Source organism: Amblyomma americanum, chromosome 2 (assembly GCF_052857255.1).
Source record: "Amblyomma americanum isolate KBUSLIRL-KWMA chromosome 2, ASM5285725v1, whole genome shotgun sequence".
Classification (NCBI taxonomy): Eukaryota; Metazoa; Arthropoda; class Arachnida; order Ixodida; family Ixodidae; genus Amblyomma; species Amblyomma americanum.
Genome location: NC_135498.1, coordinates 76,426,041 through 76,453,032, shown reverse-complemented (window position 1 = coordinate 76,453,032; position 26,992 = coordinate 76,426,041). Strand labels below are relative to the sequence as shown.

The following is a 26,992-nucleotide window of genomic DNA, read 5'->3' as shown; positions in this document are numbered from 1 at the left end:
TTCTCCGCTGGGTGAGGTTTGTGAGTACATTCCTTTCCGACTTCATCAATGCCATTGGAGCATTGCATTGTTAACTGCAATCAAATGCGTTTCAAATTTCGTCACGGTCCTTTCAAACTAAGTTAAAATTCATTGCGTCTTCTTGAATATTTGTTTCTAATTATGCGGATACCTGCGCACAGCGCGCCCTTCTCTTTGGCACGCATCACTAAATCCTATATAATCATCCCGCGTGGGTGTGTGTAATTTCACAACAGGCGAACATTCACAACGTTGTTGACTGGAATGCCAGCCGTGGCGAAACCGGGGACAGTGTCGGCGCTCCTGCTGGTGCTGTGCGCGTCGCTGGTGTCGTCGAGTGCAGCTCAGGGCGCCCTGGGCTACACCGTGTTGGAGGAGCAAGGCGAAGACGTGCTCGACGGTGTGGTGGGCCCTGCCAGCATGCGCGACCAGTCGCCGCTGGAGAAGGCCAGGAGCATGCGCATCATACCGGACCTGGTTCCCACGCTGCCCAATAGTACACTCAAGGTCACCTACCCCGGGAACCGGAAGGTAACGAGACCCACGCTTCTGGGGATATTCGTGATCAAAACAAAAAACAGAAACAAAAATTGGCAGTGGCTTAACTTGGCTAAGCTTGAGATACAGAGAAAAGCAAGGGCTCTTGCTAGGCGTCTGAGGCTCGTCGATGGCAGCTCCGCTACTCGCTCGCGACAGCTGTGCTATATATACCCACATGACCACGTGGCTATGACGTCGTATCACATGGTCTTACGACACCCCCAACGGATGTCATCGCGTGGCTTCACGTCACCCCATCGGATGTTCTTGAGGTCAAAGGTCAATCCAAATGTCCCCCAACGTCAAAGGTCAAAAGGAAAACGTCAGAGGTCAACTCAAGGTCAAAGGTAAAGGTCAGGGGTCAAGGGTTTCACACCATAATTGTACCACATATGGTCATACACGGCTAACATGGCTGGGCTGAATGTCGTTCAAGGTCATTTTCCGGCCTACGCGACGACTGCTTTACCTAGCGTAGTGAAGCTTTTCGCTTCAAAACGCGTGGTACTGCGAAATCCTACTTGCATGAACTTCAGGGAAAATATTCGCTCGGGTGAAAGTTGGCTAAATTAAAATGAGACCGCCGCTACTATTTTATATGCAGCGATGGCAATATGCAGCATTCAAATGGTTCCTTCGCGTGGTGTGAACCTATTATTTAATATCACAGAGAAGGGCACTCTGGTACCGTGCAATGGGCATTTCTGAGAAAATGCTATGGTTTTGTGCTGAATCTTTGCATTCCCCTTTGAGACTGTTGTCAACTTGGAGAATTCGACGCTACTTTTATGCGCCTCAAACGGTGACAATGCTTGCAGGTCGCCACAGGCTTTCAACTTTTATGAACACATTAGTGCCTCTCTCGTTGAACTTTGTGTGACATTTATTCGAAAATTGCTTCTTCTTCTGATTATTTCTTAGAATAAGATTACAGCAAGTACTTTAGGCTATACGTTCCGCTACTTATAAACCGGTGGTTTTGCAAGGGAAGGTATGGCGCTGCGAAGATTCGCAAGCTTCGTACTTTCACAATACGCTGCGTGAAGTTTCGCGGAGAAAAATTCCGCATAATGCGGAAGCGGTACATTAATGCGCCTTACGATACACTTTTAACAACATACAAGTCACCCCGTGATTATGTCGTGCTGTCACGAACGAAACGAAATACCACACCTCCACACGAAGCAGAGAACGATGAATCACAATTCAAAGTTGACTCTCTTTCATTCGAGTCTTTAATGCTTGCTCCGTCTTCTTGTAACAAATCTACGTGTAAAGGCTTTGAAACGGCAATTATTCGCATTCAGGGTCGACCAAAAGCCCTTCTTAGGCCGTGAGGTCTGCTTTCGAGCCGTGTAGTAGGGCACTTACAAAGCCCACAAAGCTCAAATTGTATGGAGGGGGAGGAGGCGTCTCATCCTCACTCCTGACGACCTTTGATGGCCTTATATGTGCCGTAAGGGCCCGACTGTGCTGCTCAAAAGCAGACCATGTGGCCTGAACGCTTTTGACCAGCTCTGTACCTGCCAGCAGCCCTATCATGAACATCGCGCAGCAGTTCCTGACGAAGCAGGGCCGCGTAGCGTCGGCACCCCTGTCCTTCGCGAGCTGCATGATTGGAAGTGGTGGTTCGGCGAGATGAATAAAGAAGTTATAAAAAATTACTCAATGATTAAGTCACTGATGACGTTTCACTCGATGGGGCGGTGGAAAGGAGCCTTTTGAGCGTGCTAGGCATGACGAGGAAACAGGAAAGGGTGCGAAGTGGAAGACTGGTCAATCTCGATTCCCGACAACTGTGCTTTTACAAAACGCATTGAAAAAAAATCTTGTTTGCATTCAATAGCGATCGCATACTGTACCTTTTTGAAGGGCGTTTTTCCGCCCTTTTCGTGTTTTCCAAAATGTGCGCTAAGCTCAAAGCTGCAATGTGCTGAAATTCTTTCAGCTGAAACACATCTTCAGTAACCAGAAGGATGTTTCAGCGGAGATTTCACGAAAGTTTGTTTGACCAAAAAATTCGTCCCCTTCGTTCAAATGGCACATTACGTTAACGGCACCTCTATTTGAATACTTGTATTTTCAACTTGTAGCGGTCTTAAGCCATCGTAAAGTATCAATTCGCTCGAAACCACATGAGCTTTCGTGCAGGATTCACTACATCATTCATGTATAGCGAGGGGAACAATTTCTTTCACTGGCGCAGAATAAACATTCAGAGCAAACAGGTCGCGGTCCGGGCCGTTGTTTACCGTAGGTAAGAGCCCGTACCGCGCTCTAGGAAAGATTCCTGCTAGCAAACTCCTAAGACTTCTCCAGAATGCGCGCTCAGAGCATTTATCCCAACCGTGCACTAAAGTATTCACGAAGTGTCTCCTAGAACATGGTCACTGTTTCTCGTTTACAGCAAGATTTCCGCTCTAACGCATAATCCACTGAAGAATAGATTGCGGCCTCATTTCGCGATGCCCCTCGGAGCGACTGCAAGACGAATGCCAGGCCTGAATAGCATGCCCTAGCACACTAACAAGCAACCGATTGATGAGGTTATTTGTCGTTACCTAAGCCAGCTGGTAAAAAAAAAAAACTATTGGGGGCGCTTAAGTCTTCTTACATGCTATGAATGCGAAAGAATTGTGCACTACTGCTGTTTGCGTTGGTGCATTTGCGGTTGATTATGTCTGAGGCATTCTGTGTGTGTAACTTGGCTCACGTTGTCCGCCAAACCGCACATCATTCGGACGTCTGAGGATTAATGCCCGTATATGCAGAATTGGTCATTCCATACCCAACATTCATAGAGGGCGATAAGTCCTGATACCACTACCAGCGAAGTGGCGCAGCTGTTAAGTGATTTGCCACAGCACTGGCAGGTGGCTGTTCCTGTCACAGCCACCCGTAGTGCGACCATGTTCCTCTTCGCGAGCAACTTCTCGCGCAGCTTGCGCGACGCTGCTCCGAGCTTACCCGAGGTACTACTCTGTAACCGAGTTGCCGAGCAACAAGGTAAGCTCGGGTAAGACTGTGTTCACGCAAAGGTGAGCACAGTACAGACTCGCCGTAAGGAACATAACAAAAGTACGTTTTTCGTGTTCTCAGCGGCAGAGAAACTGTCTAGCATGTGCAAGAAGGTAAATGGCAGAAATTTTGAACCGCGCGGGTGTCCAGTTAAACACGGTGAAAATTTTTTTACCTGTCAAAGAGGGGTCGCCTATTCTCTGCCCATGTCCTGTGGGAAGAGGTACGTTGGACAGACGGGCCGCTGTCTCAACAAAAGATTAAAAGAGCATAATGACAACGTCGCACGTGTGGCCCCTTAAGGCCATGTAGCCACACATTGTAGGGATTGAAAAACAGAAGAAACGGAAGAAAGTGATAACAAAGCCTGTGAACCGCTAAATACAGAGAATGCAGCGTGATAGGAAAACATCGTGATGCTCTGACAAGAGAAATAATGGAGGCACATATGATTGCAGGATTTCAGGATGTTTGTATAAGCGCGCCTTCAATAGCATTGTCACAGAGAGAAATGAAGTATCTTGATTGCGAGATTTGACATGTGCCATATTTCCGCCGGCACTAGTTACTTTCGTGCATGTTTTTCTGTTGTTTTTGTGCTTTCTTTCCTTTCTGGTAGCCAGTAAGCATAAAAGCTTGCTGGCCGTCCAATAAAAATCAGTTGTCAGTCAGCGCTCTGTTGTGTTACTTGTGTGTGTTCCTTCTGTCCCGTCTTTAGCGCTGTAGATATGGAAGTTTTCAAAACACACGCGTCCTCTCCAGCCTAACACTGACACTGGTAGCATCCTCACTACTGAGCAGGCAAACATGCAGTTTTCGGTTAGCATCGCTGGAAAATAGTCAAGAATGACATGTACCGCTTTCAAAGCAGAATTTCATTTTAAGGCTTGCACGCCGGATCGTCATCCGCTCTTGCATCCTTCAAATTACTTTTTTGGGCTCGGGTAGCGCACCTCTCAGCGTCGGGGGTCGCTATATAATTTCAAGCCTATCCTCCATTCCTTTCTGCCCTTTCAGGTGGACATGGGCAACGAACTGGAGCCGAGCGATGTGGCATTCGCCCCACGCGTCCAGCTCGACGTCAGGAGCGGGAAGTTCTCCTCGCTGTGTTTGCTCGATGTGGATGCGCCCTCGGCAGCCAAGCCCAGGTACCGTTCCTGGCTGCACTGGCTCGTCGTCAACATACCGGCAAGCAAGGTCCGTGCCCTGACACGGGTGCCATACGTGTAGCCAAAAACACACGGTGCTGCGTACGGTAGCGAGCCATTCAGCTAATCAGGTCCGAGAAGTTGGCTTCTTATTTATTTATTTACTTTTTTGTTCATTAAAGGGTACGTGGAAGCGGAAATGTCGATCGCCGTCACCCGCGACGCGTGGCGCGTGAGGCGGTATAGCATTGTGACGTCATCGCAACCTGCCCATCGTGGAATTTGAATGTTGTATTGTGTTTTGTTGTGTTGTGTCCCAAAGCGACTCACGCTATGAGGGACGCCGTAGTGAAGGGCTCCGAAATTTTCGACCACCTGGGGTTCTTTAACGTGCATCGACATCGCACAGCACACGGGCTCTAGAATTTCGCCTCCGTCGAAATTCGACTGCCGTGGCCGCGATTGAACCCGCGTCTTCCGCGTCAGCAGCCGAGCGTCATAACCACTGAGCCAGCGCGGCGGCGTTATGTTATGTTGTGTTATGTTACGTTACGTTATCTTATGGTATGGGTGGAGCACAGTACCCACCATAGCGTTTGTTTCACATCTGAAGATATAAAGCCTGAACAGAACGAGGGACGAAGGAGGTGTGAATTGTTTCCTGTCAAGCGTTCTTTTAGCGCAGTGCATTTTCAAACATGAACTATCAATGACCAGCCCATTTTGCCGTATTGTTATAACCCTAATCTTGGAGGCTGCTGTCTTGGACTAGTGTTGGAGCGGAGGCTACTCATAGCCCGGTATAAGAATCGCCGTCTTCATTAGCTTTATCATCGTCATTACCATTATTACATATAACTATTGTTCATGTTACCATCATCAGCCGCGCCCATTGCAGTGAAAACGCCTCCCCCCCCTTACCTCCCAGCCAAACCTGTCCGACGCTTGCTGCTGGCCAGACTGCACATTCGCACTTCATTATCTCATCTACCAAAATTATTTTCTTCCACCTCTGCCTACGTTTATCTCCTCTTGGAGTTCATTCTCTTAACTCCTGCCGCTGTATACCTCGCAAGCAAGGCATCGCTGTCGAGTACAAAGTATTCTTGTGTAAAAGAAAGTTATCTTAATTTCGTCACTGGTTACCATATGTACTCAGAGGTGATTAAAAGGATAGAAAAACAACCAAAATCTGCCCGTGCAACCACAACAAAAAAATCTGCGACTTTTGCCGAGAATATCACAGCGTTAGCTCTTCGAAAATGGAAATTTAATTTTCCGCGTGAGTTAAGTTTTACAAACATCCAGTTGCGTATAGTTAGTCAACCACCCTCTGCGTTACGTCAGAGCGTCCGCCGGGTTTATTTCGTTCTTAGCGACCGAATCTCGCCGAGGAAGGCGGTAGACGCCTCTTTCACTATCACCGGTGTATTTCAATATCCCTTTCCTTGTCAAATGTAAATCAGCTCAGGCCACCTCTTCTACACACACGCACACACAAAGCACACAAGCGCCTCCGTATTCTTTCCGAGGAAAACTAAAAAAAAACTTCATCTGACATTGGTTTCTCCGATAAGACTTGCCTTTCACTTGGACGTACTCTTACCGAACCATTCTCCGCAATGCGGCTCGAAATGATCAAGACAAAATTAATCTTTTTTTCTTCCTCTTTAGAGAAGACAGGCCAACTTTCGGCCATTGAAATGCCATCGTGAAATGGTTCTGAGGATCATCCGTGATTACTTTCAAGCTTTCTGACAGCTTCTGACACTTCCAGCTCCGTACGTCATCTCATTGCGACCAAAAATCGCATTATAAGCTCTATGAGGTTGATACGACCGAATCTTGTGAGCTCTGCCGCGAAGTCTCCTCCTGATGAAGCCTACGACGGCAAGCCAGTTAAAGGCAATCAGATTCTGCGCTGTCAGAAAAATTTGCCGAAGCTTATTTCTCTCTTCCTTGCCCACAATACATAAAAATGTGTTCTCTGAGCGAGAAAAGATGTGGCCTGAAAGGAAATATCTAGTCCTGCTGTATTTTCTGGCTCCATGCTGGGACGGCAAGCAATTCTTGTATTGAAGCTCAAGCCTATAGGCTTCAGGAAGCATATTGGGTTCACTGAAGATGACTGCAGAATGACAGACGGAGAGGAGAAGGACATGCAGGCTACCTCAAGTCTTTAAGCTGCGCTGATGCCAGTGCCATGAAATGTAAAGTACAACGTCTAGCTGCGTTGAAATTGATATATGACATAAATAGGGCATATTAAGGTGTTATACTGGTCATGTCTTTGTTATTAAATAGTCTTCGTGCATAGTACATAACTAGAAATCGAAGAAAAAATGAGCTCGCAAGCTGTCCACCTTTGCCTCGTGCGAAGAAGGTATGCTCGAGTGTCGAATACTTGATTACAGCGCTGTCTCCTATAGTTTCGGTATCAGCTTCCGCGTGCTATTAGGTCGAAGGACCGTTCAAAAGCGACGTGTGGTCGCAGAACAGTGACGTGTTCACCGGTCTGTCGTCTGCAGCGTGGGCAAGTCACTTGCAGTGGTCCTCTGCGAATGACAGCAAACAATGGAGCTTCGAATGCGTTGCCTTTCTAAAAGTATGCGTCTCTTGTGGAGGTTCTTTGAACTGTTATGACGTCACAGCCCACAGCAGCGGAAACCAAAGTTTCAGAAGAAAATTCATTGTTGCAATAAATGTTCACTGCGGCATATCTTCTTTAGTTGCTAACGATCTGAGCAACGTATCTCTCTCTCTCTCTCTCTCTCTCTCACACACACACACACACACACACACACACACACACACACACACACACACACACACACACACACACACACACACACACACACACACACACACACACACACACACACACACACACACACACACACACACACACACACACACACACACACACACACACACACACACACACACACACACACACACACACACACACACACACACACACACACACACACACACACACACACACACACACACACACACACACACACACACACACACACACACACACACACACACACACACACACACACACACACACACACACACACACACACACACACACACACACACACACACACACACACACACACACACACACACACACACACACACACACACACACACACACACACACACACACACACACACACACACACACACACACACACACACACACACACACACACACACACACACACACACACACACACACACACACACACACACACACACACACACACACACACACACACACACACACACACACACACACACACACACACACACACACACACACACACACACACACACACACACACACACACACACACACACACACACACACACACACACACACACACACACACACACACACACACACACACACACACACACACACACACACACACACACACACACACACACACACACACACACACACACACACACACACACACACACACACACACACACACACACACACACACACACACACACACACACACACACACACACACACACACACACACACACACACACACACACACACACACACACACACACACACACACACACACACACACACACACACACACACACACACACCTCAAGGTGCGGCATATACGAAGATAATTTTGACGGCTGCTGTGTGTGTGTGTGCGCGCACACACACACGGAAGTGTTTGGTGGCTATTCTGCTTTCGGAAGTTATTCGTCCAACTTGTTACAAAAATGGCTACGACTTGCGCAGGTGCAGGCGGGGAAAGTGCTGGCGGCGTACAGCCCTCCGACGCCGGCGACGAGCACTGGTTCGCACCGGTTTGCGTTCATCCAGTTCGAGCAACGCTACGAGTTCAAGCAGGGCAACTTCACCTTCATACCATTGCGCGCGGCCTTCAACGTGAGCGCCTTCATGGCGGACAACGAAATTAGCAAGATCGCTGCCTTCAACTTCTTCCGGATCGACACGGAATACAGAAGCATACTTTAAACATCTGCCTGCTGGTGACAGTGCAGCGACCATTAGCCAGTGATTGAGCACGAGCTGGGCTGCTCAACTAGATTTTTTTTCCGCATCACTAAACCACAGTTTCTACCGGTACATCGATGAGCGCTGACCGCAAGTAAACCTAACGACGGATTTTTGCTTCCAGATGTTCCCATTGATTTTTGGCGCGAAATATACGGGCTGTTACACCTAACGCAACATAATTTTTGAAAACAGGATTTTTAAGTTAGAAGTGCGATTTTTTCGGCAAAACGCAGTTACCCTCGGCGCTGTGGCCCAACAAATTTTGGCTCTTTCGACGAGTTATGTGCACTGGAGAGGTTGCTTTGTCTGCAAGTCTATCGGAAACGCATGTATTTTGGCGCGATATAGCCAATATTTTTTGGGCCACAGTACCGAGGGTAACTGCGTTATCAAAATTCTAAAAGCTGATGTGGATATTATTTACGGTGGACTGCGCGCCTCTCAATAATTAAGGAGCCTAACAGCAATATTTGAAAAGTTAGCAATTCAATATTAGTTAAACACCCTGCTAGTTAACACCTCTTAGCTGCATTCTGATGTACCACATCGCTGAAAATGCAATGCCTAAATAACTGCTCTTCTACCTGAAAATGCATACTTTTCAAAATTGTGTAAAACCTTAAATGAAACACCCTGTATAGCCTTGTTTTCAACTAAAAAGCCCTAGGAAATATTTGTTCACCTCACACAGATAATCATGTTGTTGTTAGGACGCTCTGCATGATTGATGCTGCATGCTGTGAGTGGCCGTAGCTCACAAAGCAGGTTCAAGGCACGTTATGCGGCTGCAAATTATGAATGGTGGCTCAACAGGCAGTGCAAACACAAAACTATCTAGCAAAATTGAGTCTTGTTAGAAGGAGTGCATTATAGTGCCGCTCTGACGTCGCCAGTTGACTTGCGAAATTTTGCATGGTGGCCATGCATCAAACTCTGTCACTATGTTTACTTCAATAAATCTATAGTTTAGTAGATTTTGGTTTGGTGTTATGGGCTGTAACGTCCCAAAGCGACCCAGGCTATGAGGGACGCCGTAGTGAAGGGCTGCGGATAATTTCGACCACCTGACATCGCACAGAGCACGGGCCTCTAGCAGTTCGCCTCCACCGAAATGAGACTGCCGCTGCCGGGATAATAATAATAATAATAATAATAATAATAATAATAATAATAATAATAATAATAATAATAATAATAATAATAATAATAATAATAATAATAATAATAATAATAATAATAATAATAGGTTTTTGGGGATCGAACCTGCGTTTTTTCGGGTCAGCCGCCGAGCAACATATCCACTGAGCCACAGCGCCGGTTAGGGTTTAATGGAGTCACTGGAAATGTTCTTATAAGAGGAAATGTTCTTATAAGGAAATGTTCTTACGCCACTCGCGCCATCGAGTCGAAATGCTCAAGGGTCCTAAAAGCATGGATAGGGTGGGGAAAAGCAAGTTGCTGGGCATCCCTGATAGTACGCTGCGTAGCCGACAGGTGGCACCTGAGTCTCTTCACTTCCGTAATCTGGCTGCCGATCGAGCACGCATTTGCATACAGAGTTTCGCAAATGCTGTGTTGTGTTACGACATTTTATGTTAGGCAATGCTGCTGCTCAAATCCAGCTTTCTTAGACATCTGTTTTACTTGTGAGGTCCAATCTTAGGATGCGTAGCAAAATCTTGCTTTTTAAGTTTGTCCTGCGCTCGTAACGAGTAATAAGGACTGCCATAGTAAACCAATAGGGTGCGTTTCTGACATTGAAGAACAGAAAACGACATGGAGAGATATGCAGATATATAAATTGTTACTGTGCGATCTTACAATCTGCCAAAAAAATTCAGTCCATGAACATCTTCCCGTTGAAGAAATGCAGTTTTCCAGATTTTCTGTGTATGTTACGCTACGCTACGCTACGTTCTATTACGAATGGGCGTAGCACGTAAGGCAGGTTGAATGTTAATAACGTCCCAAAGCTGCTCATGAACTATCATCGAGAGCTGATCTTGGCGGAGAGCCCGGAATCGCAATTTAACGGGAACTGACCTCACACCCCATATAATAATAATAATTGGTTTTTTTTTTTTTTTGGGGGGGGGGGAAGGAAATGGCACAGTATCTGTCTCATATATCGTTGGACACCTGAACCGCGCCGAACACCTCATAGAGCCGTTTTTGAAATTCGCCTACATCAAACGCGGCCGCCTTGGCCGGGATTCGACCCGCGACCTTGAGTTCAGCAGCACTAGAATGACTGAAAACATTTGCATCATAGGATTTGATTCCGGCCGGTAGGAACCCAAAAACTCAGCATCTTGGCCCCACCCGCCCCATCCCTGTCTCCAGCTCCGAATCCGCCGTTTCTAGCCCTCATAATCTCGATGTTGCTGTTTTTCGTCATTCTATTGTTTGCATTTTCCATTTTCCCTGTCTTTATACATGTGTTTCACAGCAAAGTTTACCTCTATATTTCCGTAGCCTTCCTTTTTTGTCGGTTGCTTTGCAATGCTCTTCTTGCTTTCTGTTTAGGCTAAAAAGCATATTTCTTTCTTTCTTTCTTTCTCTCTTTATCTCTTTCCTTCTTTCTTTCTCTACCTTTCTTCCTTTCTTTCCTTCTTTCTTTCTTTTTTTCTACCTCCCTCCCTCTCTTCCTTTCTTTCTTTCTTTCTTTCTTTCTTTCTTTATTCCTTTCTTTCTTTCTTTCTTTCTCTCTCTTTCTCTTTCTTTCTTTCTTACTCTCTCTTTCCCTTTCTTTCTTTCTTTTCTACCGTTCCTTCTTTCTTTCTTTCTTTCTTTCTTTCTTTCTTTCTTTCTTTCTTCCTGTTCTTTCCTCTTTTTCCTTCTGCCCCCCTTCTTTCCTTCTCTCTTTCACTCATTTGTCATGGGAAAAAATAAAAGAGCACGTTAAGCTGGGGCGTGGCTCAATGGCAACTCTCGACGATCCCTGGGGCCATCGGGCACAGCCGTGGCAGCCGCAGCGTCAGTTTGCATCCGCCGTCGTTCCCTGGTCGACTCGTTTCTTCCACTGCGCATAGTGGGTTGCTGAGCCACAGGCCAAGGAGAGGCCGCTTTGGGGCAACGTTTGCCACTCGCCGGCGTTGTGGCAACATCAAGAGCAGCACCACCACCAGCGCACACACTCGGGTGGAGGAGCTCGGCAGCGACTGCGATTCCCCGCCACTGCCAGTCCCGTGCCGGCATCTGGACAGCCGTTTCCATCGACCGGCCCAAAAAGCGTCGCCCGCGGCCTGAATACGCACGCAGCCCGGCCTCTGAAGTGGACGGGTGGGAGTGGGAGGTCGCGGGCCAAGCTGACAAGCGCGGCCCATATGAAGCGCTCCACTGCTTCCAATCACTCGAGACCTCTGCCACCGCTCGCGTCGTGAAGGGTTGAAGGGAGAGAGATTGGTCGCATCCCGTTTCAACCTTCGCCTCGCCGTTTATACGCTGTATACAGCGCAACAACCAAGTATACCCTGCAGCTCTGTTGCTATGCCCGCTTGCTGCTGCTTGCTTTGTTTTATTTCCCCTTTTCATTCCTTTCCATTTATATTTACGCCCCGCTTCTCGCAACAGTCGCGACATCATCTGTCCTTGATGCTCCGAGCTGCCCTCGTTGGGGAGCGCTTTCTCTGAGCGCACCTATCGTGTTTCTTTCCTGCTTGTTTCTACTTTTTCCTCTCTTTGAGCGGGCGTATCATTTGCAGCCTTTCTTCCCGTTCGATTCCCTCTTTCCCAGAGCTATCCTTTTTCCCTTTCTCTTCACCTTTGTCCTTTTTACCTCTGCTTTCCCTTTGTGAGTCACCGGCGCGAAAACCTGACTGTCTGTACTTCCACACACTGCGCCGACAAATTTTGCAGCTGCTCCGATCAAACACTTTCGTCTTAAAAACTCGAGCAATGGTGTGCTTTTGGCTCTGCGTCCTCTTTAATTTTTTTGTTCTCTTCTCATTTAAAATCTTTCAAGAGGCACAGATTTGATTAAAGCACTTCGACGGTCCCTGGTATTCCTTTAAACTGGAGCCTATATAGTGATCCCTATCGCCTCACGACGAAGCTAAACGCTGAAAGAAAATAATTGCACATGCATGACACATTTGGGGCGCGTCTACTGAAAATTTTTTTTCGAGCAGCGAATTCAAGGTCACACTGCTTCGCGAGCAATGGAACCGTTTAAAAGCTCAAGCTCGCTCGCTTTCACTTGCTTGTCTCCTTTTAAACCTACAAAATTCCTACCTGAACTGAGATACGAACTATGGCAAACGCTACCTCGAAATCCCAGAAGCACTCAGCCCTGGAAGCGCGCTCTTCGAAGAACACCTATGTATACTCGGTGACAGGCGCTTAATTGCCACACCCGAGAACCTGGGACCTCGGCTCGAAAGCGACAAAACGTACGAACAGGTCGAATGAATGCCTGTCAATGGCACGCGAGCCGAGAGACTCGACTTGGCTTGCTCCGCTATACCGTCGAGCTTGCTTGCTTGTCTTACTCTTTCGCCATTTCGCACCAACCAGCAATTCCGCGGAAAACTCGTCGCTTTCTAGGCGTCGATGCAGCAACCCAAGCATGCGTGGACCAATCCACGCGTACCTTTCAGGCGCTATTCTGCAAGCTTGACACATAGTGCAACGCCCGGCGCGCGCTTTTTCTTTTCTGCTTCTTATTCCTCTCCACCGCTTACACGTATGTGCATACAGTGAACCCTTTCCCTGTCTCTCTCTCTCTCTCTTTCGCCCCCCCCCCCCCCCTCTCTCTCTCTATTTGGCGGATTTCCGAGGCACAGCAGCGCTGCCTTGATTCAGCGCCTCGCGCGCGCATTAATTAAGCCCCGCAAACGCCTTCATTAGCGGCGTGCTATAGCGTCATCTTCCACCACCTACGCGCCGAGGTGACGGCGCCACCTCGCGCCCGGCCGAGCTTGCTCGCGCGCAGGGCAGCAAATGAGCGCTTTGTGTGTTTGCCGAGCGCAAACCGAGGCACGCGAGCGCGCGTGCGTTTGTGCGTGTGCGTGGACACTCACTGCTGGAGCCACACCCTCGGGCCAGAGGGTGGTCCCTGTCTGTCTGTGTGCGTGTGCGCCTGCTTGCCCGGTCCCATCGCTTTTAACTTCAGTGGGACTTGGTCCCCGAGAATATTTGCCTATCCATGCATTCCGGTCCTCCCAGCCCCCCCTCTTTATTCGGCGCTGATTTCCCCTCATTATAGATGCGGTCGGTAGGCGTGTTTTAACTTCTGTATTGTATTTTTGTTTCTAGTGTTTTTTTTCTCTCTTCATTTCCGTTCAAGTGTGAAGGCGTTGCTCCTGTTTCCTTTGTCCCTAATAATTAATAATAATTGGTTTTTGGTGGAAAGGAAATGGCGCAGTATCTGTCTCATATATCGTTGGACACCTGAACCGCGCCGTAAGGGAAGGGATAAAGGAGGGAGTGAAAGAAGAGAGGAACAAATAGGTCTGTAGTGGAGGTTTCCGGAATAATTTCGACCACCTGGGGATCTTTAACGTGCACTGACATCGCACAGCACACGGGCGCCTTGGCGTTTTTCCTCCTTTGTCCCTAAATTTTTAGTTTGCCCTGGCAGTGATATTACGCTATTGGGAGATAGGGGGCCCCTAACGGCGCTTAACTGCGCCGCGTGGTGGCTCAGTGGTTAGGGCGCTCGACTACTGATCCGGAGTTCCCGGGTTCGAACCCTACCACGGCGGCTGAGTTTTTATGGAGGCAAAACGCTAAGGCGCCCGTGTGCTGTGCGATGTCAGTGCACGTTAAAGATCCCCAGGTGGTCGAAATTATTCCGGATCTCTCCACTACGGCACCCCTCTCTTCCTTTCTTCTTTCACTCCCTCGTTTATCCCTTCCCTTGCGGCGCGGTTCAGGTGTCCAACGATATATGAGACAGATACTGCGCCATTTCCTGTCCCCCCAAAAACAATTATTACTGCGCCGCGATACGACGTTTCATGCTGAAGCTCGTAGCAAAATACTGAGACAGTCATCCTGCTGGTAAGGACTTCACGGCAGCTTTTTGACATTGTGAGTGGCGAAGCTCTCCATAACCTCCATGCATGCAAATCGGGCTCATAGATTGCTCCAGAACTCAGATGTTAGCTGACCTTTACGCTATTCGTGGCATTCAGGACAAATTCTCAGCGCTGTTCTTAAGATGGCTGTGGTTGAGAAGGGAAAGTTCTAGGGCGCTTCTGAAGGCTTTATCTTCCCCGCCCACAGGTGGCGTCATGATCAGCTAACCTGAGGAAACTCATGGTCGTATTTGGATTCGAGTTTCGTAACAAGCAGGATTGAGCAGCTCAGTGACGTCACACTGACGTCAAAGCCGCTCAGAATATGTGGAAGAGCCGCTTGTATTCTTTATGCGCGACTGAGCAACTCATTTGGGTTTCTATAAGTACGCGTTGTCCATTCTTGGTATCTGCTTTGTCAATAGGAATGTTATTTTTCAAAGGCCACGGTGTTTGTATTATTTTGCTTGTATTCTGCCTCTCCTCCTTGGACCGTGTTTGATCCGCGGTATGTGATACACGAAAAAATTTATTTAAAAAATTATAAATTAAGGGAATAGAAGAGCGGCAAAGTGCACGAATAAAATTCTTGCTTCGAGATGCCTCCAGAAGGTTGGGAAGTGAGAAGGCTCGTATGCTTAATGACAACGAAGACCAACGCGGCTCATAATGCAGAGTATAGCACACCGCAGTTTGCTGGAACTCGCGTGTAATTTTTTTAGCCCGAGCCTAAAACAACAGCAGCAGCAGATAACAGCACAGCTTACACTGCGCGTTAGCTGCAGGGGCGTTTCTAGGGGATTTATCTCAGTTTTTAGGTAAGCGGAGAAAACTGACGGCGGCCGATACAGATCGAGATCGCCAAGGGCGGTTCATAACCCCCCCCCCCCCCCCTTCCAAAAAAAAAAAAAAAGCTTCTGGTGCGGCACTTGTGGTGCTGACAAGCGGATATTTGTGGGTTTAATGAATGCGGTCGCGGATTGTCGATTTTTAAAGTGAAGTTTGGGTCATTCACCCAGTCAGAAAGAAATGCCGCTGGTGTTTAGGGTTCCATGCAGAAACATTCTTCACGATAAATAATTAATTGAAAAAAGTTTTATTCAGGTTGCACTTCGGGATGTTTCGGACTCAAATCGCTGTTTAATAAGCTTTGAGACTAACCGCGCGGCGAAACCGGAAGTTGATGCGCTTCACCGTTGACTGATTGGAAATACGCACTTTCTATCCGCTTGCGCATGCGCAGTAGAAAACATACCGCGCCGACAAATGTTGGGTCGCTGATCATCCCAACCAGCAGAAGCGCTGTTGTAGTTAAAATGCTAACGACCGAAAATATTTTATTTGTTTGGTTTTTGTAACTGGGGGTTTAGCGTCCCAACGCGACTCAGGCTATGAGGGGGTTCCGGAAATTTCGACCACCTGAGGTTCTTTAACGTCCACTGACATCGCACAGTACACGACTGGCCTGTAGAATTTCGCCCCCATCGAAATGCACCTGCCGTGGCTGGGATCGAACCCGCGCCTTTCGAGTCAGTAGCCGAGCGTGATATCTACTGATTTATCTCGTGAAAAAGATTTGAGAAATAGGGTACATGCAGAAGAAGTAGAAAAAAGAAAAAGAAAAAGCGGAAGAAACACGCATGCGGTGTGTGCGAAGTTACGCTTCTTGAAAGCTGAAGAGAAACTTACTGCTTCATCATATCATAATTTACAAGCGAGAGGTTAACCAGGCTGAACAATGATGTTCAATAAGAAGAAGCAGATAGCCTGGAGAAACGGGTACGCGTCGTATTTCCCTGACAACCCGAGCTCTCTATCCGCGAGCACAGCTTGGGGCAGCCAGAACCGGAGTGTTTTATTTGTTCTTGCACCTCTTCTTGTTGACTGTACCACGGTCGTCATTCATAAAATAATCAGCCCGTAGGCACACACAACGCTCACGGAAAAAAAGACAAAACAAAAACAAAACCCTGGCTCGTGCTAGACAGCGAGCAATCGCTGCGCGTTTCTTCTTACCCCGAGGAAACTTAACCTAACCTAATTAAGTCCAAGACTGTGCGCGCAGTTGCGCAAGCCCCCCCGACTGTCGGAGGGGTTTTGTTTTTCCAGTTCCCGCGAGTGTCATTCGCGCTGAGACTTTGCCGATTGTTTTTCCGCGAGCACTTTTCCGCGATGACTCGAAACGGTTCTTTTCAAAGTTACCAATGCAGAACTTGGGGATGAAGACAAAGGTGCGTTGGGACATCCTTTAAAAATTTGTATGGGAGACGAATCGGGAATACGCGCTTTCCAATTCTTTTTAGTTGTAACGACGTGCCAAATTTCGCCCCGTTTTTTAATAAATTCTAAACTAAGTTGCCAGTTTTTTTTACTTTTTTTTTGGGGGGGGGGGGTGATCTGTTCAGGCACATGCACACCACTAATGTTTCTTGCACCAATACACCACTTCTCGGAAACGAGTCTATGGTTACAGAGCATTGCTCTTTTTCCTGAAATCCTCTGCCGACGAGGCCGGCGGCAGTATACGCTGTAAACTCTTGTATAGCTCTTAGGTTAAACAAATGCCTCCAAAGAAAACGCACGCATGCACGCACAAACGCACACGCCCGCTCGAACACATATATCAAATATGTAGAATTATTCATGGTTAACGTGCGCAAAAAAGACGAAGACGGCAGAGAACAAGCCAACACTACAGAAGTGCTCACTCGCAACTGAACGTTTTATTCGAAAAAAAAAAATTATGTACTCAAAAAGGCGAAGATACAGATGATAAAGATACCGAAGATATAGATACAGATGTAGAATTATCTTAGCGCGATTCGAACACGTGCAGAATTTGTTCGAGAAAAAAAAAAGGAGCAGGAGACCGAAAACTGCAATCTTCGCGGCGTGTTTTCAGGAACTGTCCTCCTTATTCTTGCTCTTCTTTTTTGTGCCCGCCTGCTCTTGTGTTATCGTCCTCCTCTGCCTCCGCTCTGGCTTTCTATCAATGTCTCTTTCTCAGTGCCTCTGGCATTATGAGCGATGAACAGCTCCAGTTGAGTCTGTTCGCTCGTCCATTTGCGACTGAAAAGACGTTCGCATCCCAGAGAACCTCCGCGCTGAACTCGAGAAAACCGCAACACTCTGTGTACTTCGCAATTTGCGCTGGCTTCAGCGTACGCTGGCGCTCACGCATTACGGCGCACGCTTGCAAAGTCCGAGAGAGAGAAAAGAGATAGAAAGAGAGAGAGAGAGACATGAAGGACAGAGAAAAGACGCGACGTTACTTGGCCGGCCGGAACCGGAACATCCGCTGGTTCTTCTTTTTGCCCCTCCTCAGCGCAAGGAATTTTTTTTTTATTTGAGAAACAGGCCGGCACGTGCGCTCATAAAGGTGGCGTTACTATAACGGCAGCAACGTATGCCCGCAGAAATATAGCGAGCGTCTCTCTGCAACCAAGATGCAAGTTAAGAGCCGCCAAGACTGTTTCTAAACAGCGGCGATGTCTGAAAATGAGCGGGAAAGTACCCCGACATTATGGAGGAGCACGAAAAGCTAGCCGCAAGCGCGTCCTTCTGAATTCGCGTCGTCTGCCCTGCAGAAGAGGCCGCGCAGAGCTCCTACGGGGCTAATGTAAGGCTTTTGTGAAACCACGCCGTCATATGAGAAGCGTTAGGGTGAATTGGTTTGTGCGTTGCTTTTCCTTTCTTCCTGAGATGCTCGGGCTTCGCGCTGTGTCGTTTGTTGTTTCTTTTCGGGAAGGATTCGACTGAATGCCGCGTCATGACCGCGACGCGTGCGCGCTGTTTAAAACGAGAGTCGAAGCTGCTCTTAAGCCTCCGAGAAAGAGAGCGAAAGCGGTAACGCATCTCGGAAGCCTTTAAAGGGCAAATGAAGCCTGGAATGCGCGAAGCGACGCTGTATAGCGCTGTTGAGGTTTACAGGACGGGCGTGGCGGAGGTTGTGTTCTCAGAAAGACAACAGAACCATTGACTTTGACTATATGGTTGTAGGAGAGGCCTGCGGATAGAGGTCGCCACGTCTGCGATGGTTTGACCGTAGGCTCGGTGCGAAACAAACTCATTTGGGCATACCGCATTATGAAGATGATTATTGGCAGTACCTGCAGCTACCTACACCTTGGCACAAGACATAGCTATATTGTTGGGTGTCGAGGTGGAGTAGTTTGTGAATTAGACAAACCACGCCATTCCTTGCTAGAACTATAAAAGTTAGTTGACGATGACTAGAGTGCGCGTTCGAAATATACAACCAAAACATTTAAGCTGCCTTCTCCTAACGAGAAATGCTTGTCTAAATAGTAGAATTGCTAATGTATCTGAAAAGCATTTTTTGCCGTCTTTTTCATAGCTGAAAGTTTGCCTGTGAGAGACTTTAATCACTCTGGGACGGAATGGAGAAAGACGTTTCCGTCATTATTAGAGCTGCATAAAGATAGCACGCAAAGTAAGGGCCGTAAGTAGGAGTTTACTGCAAGCACACCTGATGTAACGACGTCCTTCTCACAGCGACCGACTGATTCAGCATCCTTGTATTCGCAACTATCGTTTTCCGATAAATCCTCGAAAGACAGAGGGAGAAATAATTACATTGGTCGAAAATAAATGGAGACAAATGGAGACGTGGACTCCAACAGCGAAGCCGGCTTTTCTAAAACCGTGGCGCTAATGAAGCGAAGAACATACCCAACAGTTCTGGAAAAAAACATTTTTGAAAAGCAAAGTTTTTGTGAGCGCCATTATTTTCATACGTTGTACGATTTCACTATAACAGTCAATATACCTGCAGATCTTCCGTCGGCAGGCTTGAATGTTTTGCTTTTAACGTTTTTGCTATCGTTAAAGGCATTCTCCATTGGTTTTGTAAGGCAGTCTTAACTGTTCGATGCGAGCGATGGAAACACTGTAAAATATATTGCTACACGTCGAAAGAATGGACCATTGCTTTCAATATTTCTATACCAGTACCTTACAGTTTTCCAATAATAAAAATGTTTTTCCAAGAATGTTGGACATGGGTCGGAAAGAAATAGCGATAATACAACCAGTTGGCCTTTTCCTTTCTCTCTTCCTCTTTTTTCTCTCTCTTCTGGAGCCCCTGACTGTAACTCAGCCCACAACCCTGCGTTGCAAGCATGGCGGCAACACTGCTTCGCGCAGCGTTGGAATTGCATGATTTCCCTCCTTCGCTGGAAGTTCGTTCGTGGCAGGCTTTCCTCGACAAAGCATCGTTAGGTACGGGAGCGACGGTATATACAGGAACGCGCAAAAAAAGCTGAACCCGTATTCAGCCTGCCGGCGATACATCCGAGAAGCGAGCAAACCGGGGCAACAGCGGCGGGATAGAGTTAAGCTGTATCAAACGGAGAGGCTGCTTGGCTTCATTCAGCGGCGGCACGCGGGAGCGAACAGACGTTTCGTCATGAGCTCTCTCTCTCTCTCTGTCTGAGAAGACTCGCAACGACGTGACGCGCAACGCTTATGCGCCGCGTCTGTGTTGCCACGCCGGCGGTGCGGAAAAGCTGCGAATTTCAAGCCCCTTTTTCACTTGCAAAACAAAAAACGACTAAGGCGGGCTACGTGAGAAACGTTCATAGAAGCTTTGTCCTCTGCTGCTTTCAATGAAGAGCGCTGTGCCTCTCCGCTTGGTGTACGGGACGGATGGAAAAGCACGCCTGCTGAGTGAACGGCGCGTTATCTTCGAGTTGTTTTCCTATACGTTTCCCGGCTACACTCGGCAATCTAAAACTACTGCGTGGCAACAGAAAGCGGCAGCTGTCTTCTCTTTATTTATTTTTTAGTTTGTTCCCCGTCTAGTCGACCGGCGTGACCCTATTTTTCTCGGAACTCCCAGTTTACAAGTTTGCTTGTTTGTCTGGCTTTAATTTATTTTTATTTTTTCCTTCACAAATCCTTTCGCTGTAAGTCCTCTCCCCTTTTCTTCCCGAATATTGGACGCATGCGGGCACGTATGCACTTTGAAGAGCCTACACTTCGCTTGAAGCTGAAATTATAATTCAATCCGCTGCTTTTTTTCCGCTCTCCACTCCGACGCCTCGAGAGCCCTATCTGCGTTCGGAATTTTGATGCGAAAGCAAATCGGATTAACTTTGCCGACCGGCGGGAGCAGAGCAGAATGAAAGACGCCGCGGCATAAATACGCGTCGATGGATGCTATGAAAGAGCGTGTAAAAGGATAAGGTGGGGGACTGACAGCTCAATGCGCCCCCCTACAGCGAGACGATTGAAACGGCTTTTTAAAACTGTGGCGAAAGATGGGCCCCATTCTCCCGACTCTTTATACGAGAGCTGGTGCTCCCTTATTTCCCAATTCTTTGCAAACACGCTCGGTTATCTTTCTCCCTACTCTTTTTGGAGTGGTCATCACTTCTTGCATTCATCGTTCTCTTGTTACAGAACATATTGTTCTTTGTGAAGACTGAAAGAGGGGCTGCTAACTGGGATTAGGGAAGCATGATCTGCATACATATTGATATGCTGAACGCATCGATTTCTTTGAAGGAGGGAAAATTCCTCGTTAACGTCCGGGGTCAAGTTTAAAAAAAAAGTGACAGTATACGGTAGGATTGAAATAAAAGTGACGATCAGGCAAACGGTTGCCAAACCGCATTGAGTCGCTTTTCAACTCCGCGAAAGGATAGCGAATCGAGTGCTCTTGTGCCTGAAACGAGCGCCATGTATTTCAATGAAATTTGTTTTTCTTTGACCCTAAGCGATATAACGTTTCTCGGGAAGCTCGACTGCTCTATTGTGCGCGATACGTGCCGCTTAAAGCCTAAAGGTAGGTTTTTAGCGTTTAAGGAAAGAAAAGAAAAGGAACTTGAGGGTGGGAGGGTGGAGAGAAATTCAACTGATGGCGAAGAAGGTTGCATTGCGTCAACAAGCAGGGGTTGCTTGAAGTCATGTTAAAGGTGAGTGCGTGTCGAATTTGAGAACACTCCTCGTTTCGAAACGAACGCGTCCTAGCTGAGACAGTAGCATTACCGCTTCACGTGTATTCTCTGTACTGCGCGCATGGGTTATGTTTTGAAATATCGCTTTTTTGTGATGCCAGTTCGAGAGGTATTGCAGTATATGGCATGAACCATTACTGGCTGCGACACAACATACTGTTTGTGCTCCCGTGCTGCAGAATAGCCGTAACGCTTATAACGGCAGTGAATGCTTTATCTGCACCCTGGTTAATGCTACAAAGAATAAAGTAGAGACCAGAGAGATTTAGTGTGGTTGACTGTGCAATGGCTAATAATACCAGAATACTAAATTATATACTCAAGAAGCACTTGTTCTTCCAATAATTTCCAAAAGCTTTGGCTCGAGCCTCGCACGAAAGGCAGACACTGCGTACCACAGCGAAGTTTGATTAATGAGCCGCGCATATTCGAAAAAGTTTTTTTCTTTCTCCATAGTCTTGCCACTTTCTTTATTTCAGTCACGTAAGCTAATTGTTCTTCAAGAAGGTAAACTGTCTACAGAATTTCTTCCTCCGTTACAAATATCGTTCGACTTCGATAACTCGTCTCCGCATGGACAGGTAAAAAAACATGAAGCCAAAACATTGCCGGAGGTCCTATAGGAGAAGGAATCTCGCTTAGAATCTCGCTTACTCACTTTTTTCCTATTCTTGAATAGTAAAACAGCTTCACGTCGTGAAGCATTACCTGAGAGCTTGAATAGTGTGACTTTTCTCTCCGGATACATCATGCCGTAAAGTTCCAAACTTGTTGTCGCCATAAGCGCCGTGCGGTGGTTCACTTCCAATTTCTCTACTCTGGAGGAAGGCAGAAAGGTGGGGGTCGGAGGGAGGTCTTGGTAAAGATATCAGTATAAAACAAAGCCTCTATAGAAATACGCGCCGAACATGTTGCGCTACGCTTTTTCCGCCGCTACTATAAAACAAAAAAAAACAAAGAGCAGAACTCGCCCGTTGCTCTTGTGATGACACGGCGACTCCTTCGAGAGCCAGATCCGCCGAAACACGCGACTTGTAATCAAGTTTTCAACCGGGCCTCGCGAAACTGCGATGGCGTGCGACAAAAGGGCAGAGCGAAGTTTCCGACATCCCGTTGCTCTCCAGATAGCGTCGGCGAAATAACAATAATAATAAAAAAGACGAAAGCTAACGAGTAAAAGCGTGGCAAAAATGAAAACGAACCGCGAGAGCAAGTCGGTTCCTGCCGACTCGAGTTTGGTCTTCATCCCTCACCGCGACGGAGGCGACGGCGCGCCGTCCTCGTGACGATGAGTGGCACGTCCCAGTTCGGCTGGGCGGTAAAAGGTTTTCCCCATCGATCCAAAGGCAAAGCCCGCTCATCCCCCCCCCCCCTTCCCTTCCCGACTCACATCTTTCTCCCTCATTCCTCCTTTAACTCTCCGCTCCTTTCTGCGTCCACGTGGGACGCAAAAGGCGAGAATACCGCGAAGACGCGGTCTAATTGAGAAAGTAGTGTGTTCGTAAGCACGTACTTTGTCTGGTGCCTGTGCAAATCTGGTTATTTATTTATTTATTGATTCCTATTTATTTATTTATTTATTTATTTATTTATTTATTTATTTATTTATTACAACCGCAAAGGCCCCATTAATGGGGTATTACATGAAGGAGTGGAGTTCAGGGCACATAGTTGATTCGATGGATGATTTGAATGATGACGGGTCGGAATGAAGTACGACGGCGTTGGGCAAGTCATTCCAGTCTGTTGCAGTGCGGACAAAAACATAATAATACCACAGAAAATAATACCACAACTCGGAGAGGCTTCAGTAACTGGGATGAGAGAAAAATGAAATCAGGGGTCATCAGAACTAAGCAGACATTCATTGGTGAAGGTGATTTCTTTTTCAAATTAAAAAAATTTATTAATTCACCACTACTCCAATGTGCGCCCCCCCCCCCCCCAATCCCTGGCAGCACAGCTAATGGGCCCAATATTGGAAATGTATTGGCAAAGGCAATTCCTGCAAAGGGCCAAAGCGATGCCATCCCTATCCAATATTGGGCCGATTACCTCTACTAATTGTGGCGGTTGCATCGACGCCGCAGGTTGTGACACTGAACAGAAGCTCAATAATTCAAGAAAATTATAAAAAGCAACAAATTCAAGACATGCAGACAGAACAAGGAATCTGACAATGCAGCCATAGAGACTATATAGATATCCAGATTTGAGAGACTCGTTTTCAAACACAGTTTTTTTACCTTTTCATATGAAGTGAGTTGCACAAGTAGGAGATGCAAAAAAAAAACTCTATCACAAAAAAGAAAGTTGAAAACGTAAGGAAATGCATGAGAAATTCAAGGAAGATATTTGCCATGAAGAATAAAATGGGCAGACATTTATGCTAGGCATTGCAGTTTCCCTTTTTCGGCTCTAAGGCAATTCGTGGTAAGAAAAATCTTGCTGGTCAATTTATATTACGCCTATACATTATCCTACTCCATAAAATCCGGCAGGTTAATCCGCAACCTTACTGAAGTAACGCTCTTGCATCAGATGCTGTATAGTGCGCTTGTTCTTGGGGAGTATTTGTCATCCTTGTCCTCTAAATGTTCACAGCCTGTAGCTCTTCTTGTCATTCAGTCAGTTGTACGTTCCAGCACTGATATCAATCGATTACTTCGTGTTCCTCATATTATAACCAACTCTGTTAATAGTTGAATACCTGAATAAAAACTAGCGCAAAAGGGACGAGCACGGGATGTTTGTTGTGTTTTCCTGCCGTGCTCGTCTCTTCTGCGCTACTTTTTATTCAAATATGTGTTCCCAACTAGCCCAGCAACAAGCTTGCCGCTCTGCCAACGGCGGAGTGATACGTAGCGATCGGCAAAAGCAAAGAGTCCACGCGTATTTTTTTATTTCGGCGGGCCTAATTTGCGGCTATGTAGCCTGCGACTGAAACTGTTTACTAACGGAAGCCTGAAAAAACTAAATAAAAGCGAAAGTGAAGAACCCACGGGACTGGCTGAAACTAGAGTTTCTTACTATTAACTAGAGGGAAAGCTGGCGGCGCTGCACCTGAACCACCATGGGCGCTCAAAGCATCATGGGGCGATGAGCTACTTTGTGCGGGACAGTCGGTTTTTTTTCAGGAACAGGCAGTGGCGTTACTGAGATGGCTCGCTCCGTCCACGACGCAGACGTCTTGGGCGCAAACGTAGTGCACAAAAGCCATAGTAGCGAAAACGCAACAGCACACGACGCCAATAAAATAATAATAATAATTGGTCTTGGGGGGAAAGGAAATGGCGCAGTATCTGTCTCATATATCGTTGGACACCTGAACCGCGCCGTAAGGGAAGGGATAAAGGAGGGAGTGAAAGAAGAAAGGAAGAGAGAGGTGCCGCAGTGGAGGGCTCCGGAATAATTTCGACCACCTGGGGATCTTTAACGTGCACTGACATCGCACAGCACACGGGCGCCTTAGCGCTTTTCCTCCATAAAAACGCAGCCGCCGCGGTCGGGTTCGAACCCGGGAACTCCGGATCAGTAGTCGAGCGCCCTGACCACTGAGCCACCGCGGCGGGGTCCAGTAAAAGGGTATTGGTTTCAGAAGTGCCATTAAAAAAACATCTTAAAGCGTTGAAGTCACAAAAATTTTTTAAAGACATATTTCTTTTTAAAAAAGCACCTGTTAGGCACGCAATGTTGCCTTTTGTTGTCTGCAATGCTTGGCCAATAGGAGAGCAAGCCATCGCTTATTTTGGGCAAAAGTTACATTTACATGCTTTCCTGCTTGTTTGTTGCAATTTAGAGACAGGATATTGAATGTTAGGACATTCTTGATTATCGAACAATGGTGGTTTCTTCATTATTTCTTGGCCAAAAGTTGTGGTTCTGCAGTCGGTAGCTCTCCGCCCTATGATGCTTAGAGCGCCCATGGTACTCACGTGGTCTCAAGGAAGCTCCATGAAAACTCCCACAAGCTGGCGCCAGCTTTCCCTCTAGTTAACAGTAAGGAACTCTATGGGCTGAAAGGAACTCAACACGTTGGCTGACTCCTCCTCTTTTCGGTAGTGAGTTTAAAAAAAACAAAGGCGGGAGCCAGACGTTTAATTCAATCAAATAGGAAAATCGGCCGTACAGGACAATATTTCGAAGTTTCTAAGAACGATCGGAGCGTGCAGGTCGAGTTCCCGCGGTAAAAAAAAACGTGCTCAGAATCCTCTTTAGTACACATTTAAGATTCGCCTTAAGGGTATGACGCGACACCTAATTTATTAATTTCCGTATAAGCAGAAAATAATTCTCGACATTCATATGTTCCTAGGAGTCCTCATACCCCTCCTGGCGCAGTGGTGCAGCAATTAAGCGGTGCGCCACTGCCCTGCGATAGCAGGTGCCCCCAGAGGTGGGCCTTGTGCGGCCCAGGTTGCCCTTCCCGAGCGACCAATCATTAATTTAACTGCCACCTGCCACAGTGCGCAGTTTGCTCACTAGCCGGTGGGACGGTTGTGATGACGCCGCAAGGTCACGTGTCCTAATTAGTGGCCCACTTGCCTCTTAGGATGATCCATAACAGCGCGACAGACGGGACATAGAAGAGAGGACACAACACAGAGCGCTCTGTGTTGTGTCCTCTCTTCTCTGTCCCGTCTGTCGCGCTGTTATGGATCATCGTAAGCACCAACTCGCCCAACAAATGGTATTGCCTCTTAGGTTGCTCTTTTGAAACAACCTGCCAGAGCAACGACCATGATTTTTCACTCACATCGTCGACGCCGATACAACAACGAGACCGGATTTACAGGTGAACGGGGCCTTTAACGCGATCACGTTAATAAACTCATGTTTTTCACGCTTGCAGAATTGCGAAAAAAAAAACTATGGAAACGCTTATACAGCATTAAGAGCGGAATGCGATAGCATTAGATTAAATATTTGACGCAGCTTTTCTCGCAACTTCTGTGTGTGTTTGCGTGAGTTTCTTGGCAATTTCGGTTCATCAACAGCCGTATTCCGTGTTCGGACTGCTAGGTGCAGTATAACAGGTATTCGCTATGTTGCGACGGTGCCGACATCCGATTTGTGACATCGATTTCTATTTTGGTTGCTGTCCAGAAACTAGGTTGCTCAAAATCTGGCGGGCAGGTTGTGAATACGTTATAAGGTAAGGTGACCTTTATCGACCAATTAATAGCTTAATCGCTA

General features: G+C 47.1%; 2 protein-coding genes across 2 annotated transcripts in view; one reads left to right on the top strand and one right to left on the bottom strand.

Moving 5' to 3' along the window:
* Window positions 1–26,992, bottom strand: part of LOC144121447 (high affinity cationic amino acid transporter 1-like) — a 337,746-nt gene that overhangs the window by 140,808 nt on the left and 169,946 nt on the right. The gene's annotated exons all lie outside the window — the stretch shown is intronic.
* On the top strand, window positions 286–8,962 carry LOC144118335 (uncharacterized). The gene is made up of 3 exons (XM_077651289.1): window positions 286–552; window positions 4,597–4,776; window positions 8,515–8,962. Exons 1-3 carry the CDS (start codon window positions 286–288, stop codon window positions 8,752–8,754), a joined length of 687 nt encoding a protein of 228 aa, XP_077507415.1. The 3' UTR covers window positions 8,755–8,962.

Bases quoted from the DNA above. Each gene is read 5' to 3' on its own strand.
- LOC144118335 (XM_077651289.1), top strand. From the start codon at position 286: ATGCCAGCCGTGGCGAAACCGGGGACAGTGTCGGCGCTCCTGCTGGTG. The intron at 553-4,596 runs GTAACGAGACCC...CTGCCCTTTCAG, and splicing joins CCTACCCCGGGAACCGGAAG to GTGGACATGGGCAACGAACT. The intron at 4,777-8,514 runs GTCCGTGCCCTG...CGACTTGCGCAG, and splicing joins TCAACATACCGGCAAGCAAG to GTGCAGGCGGGGAAAGTGCT.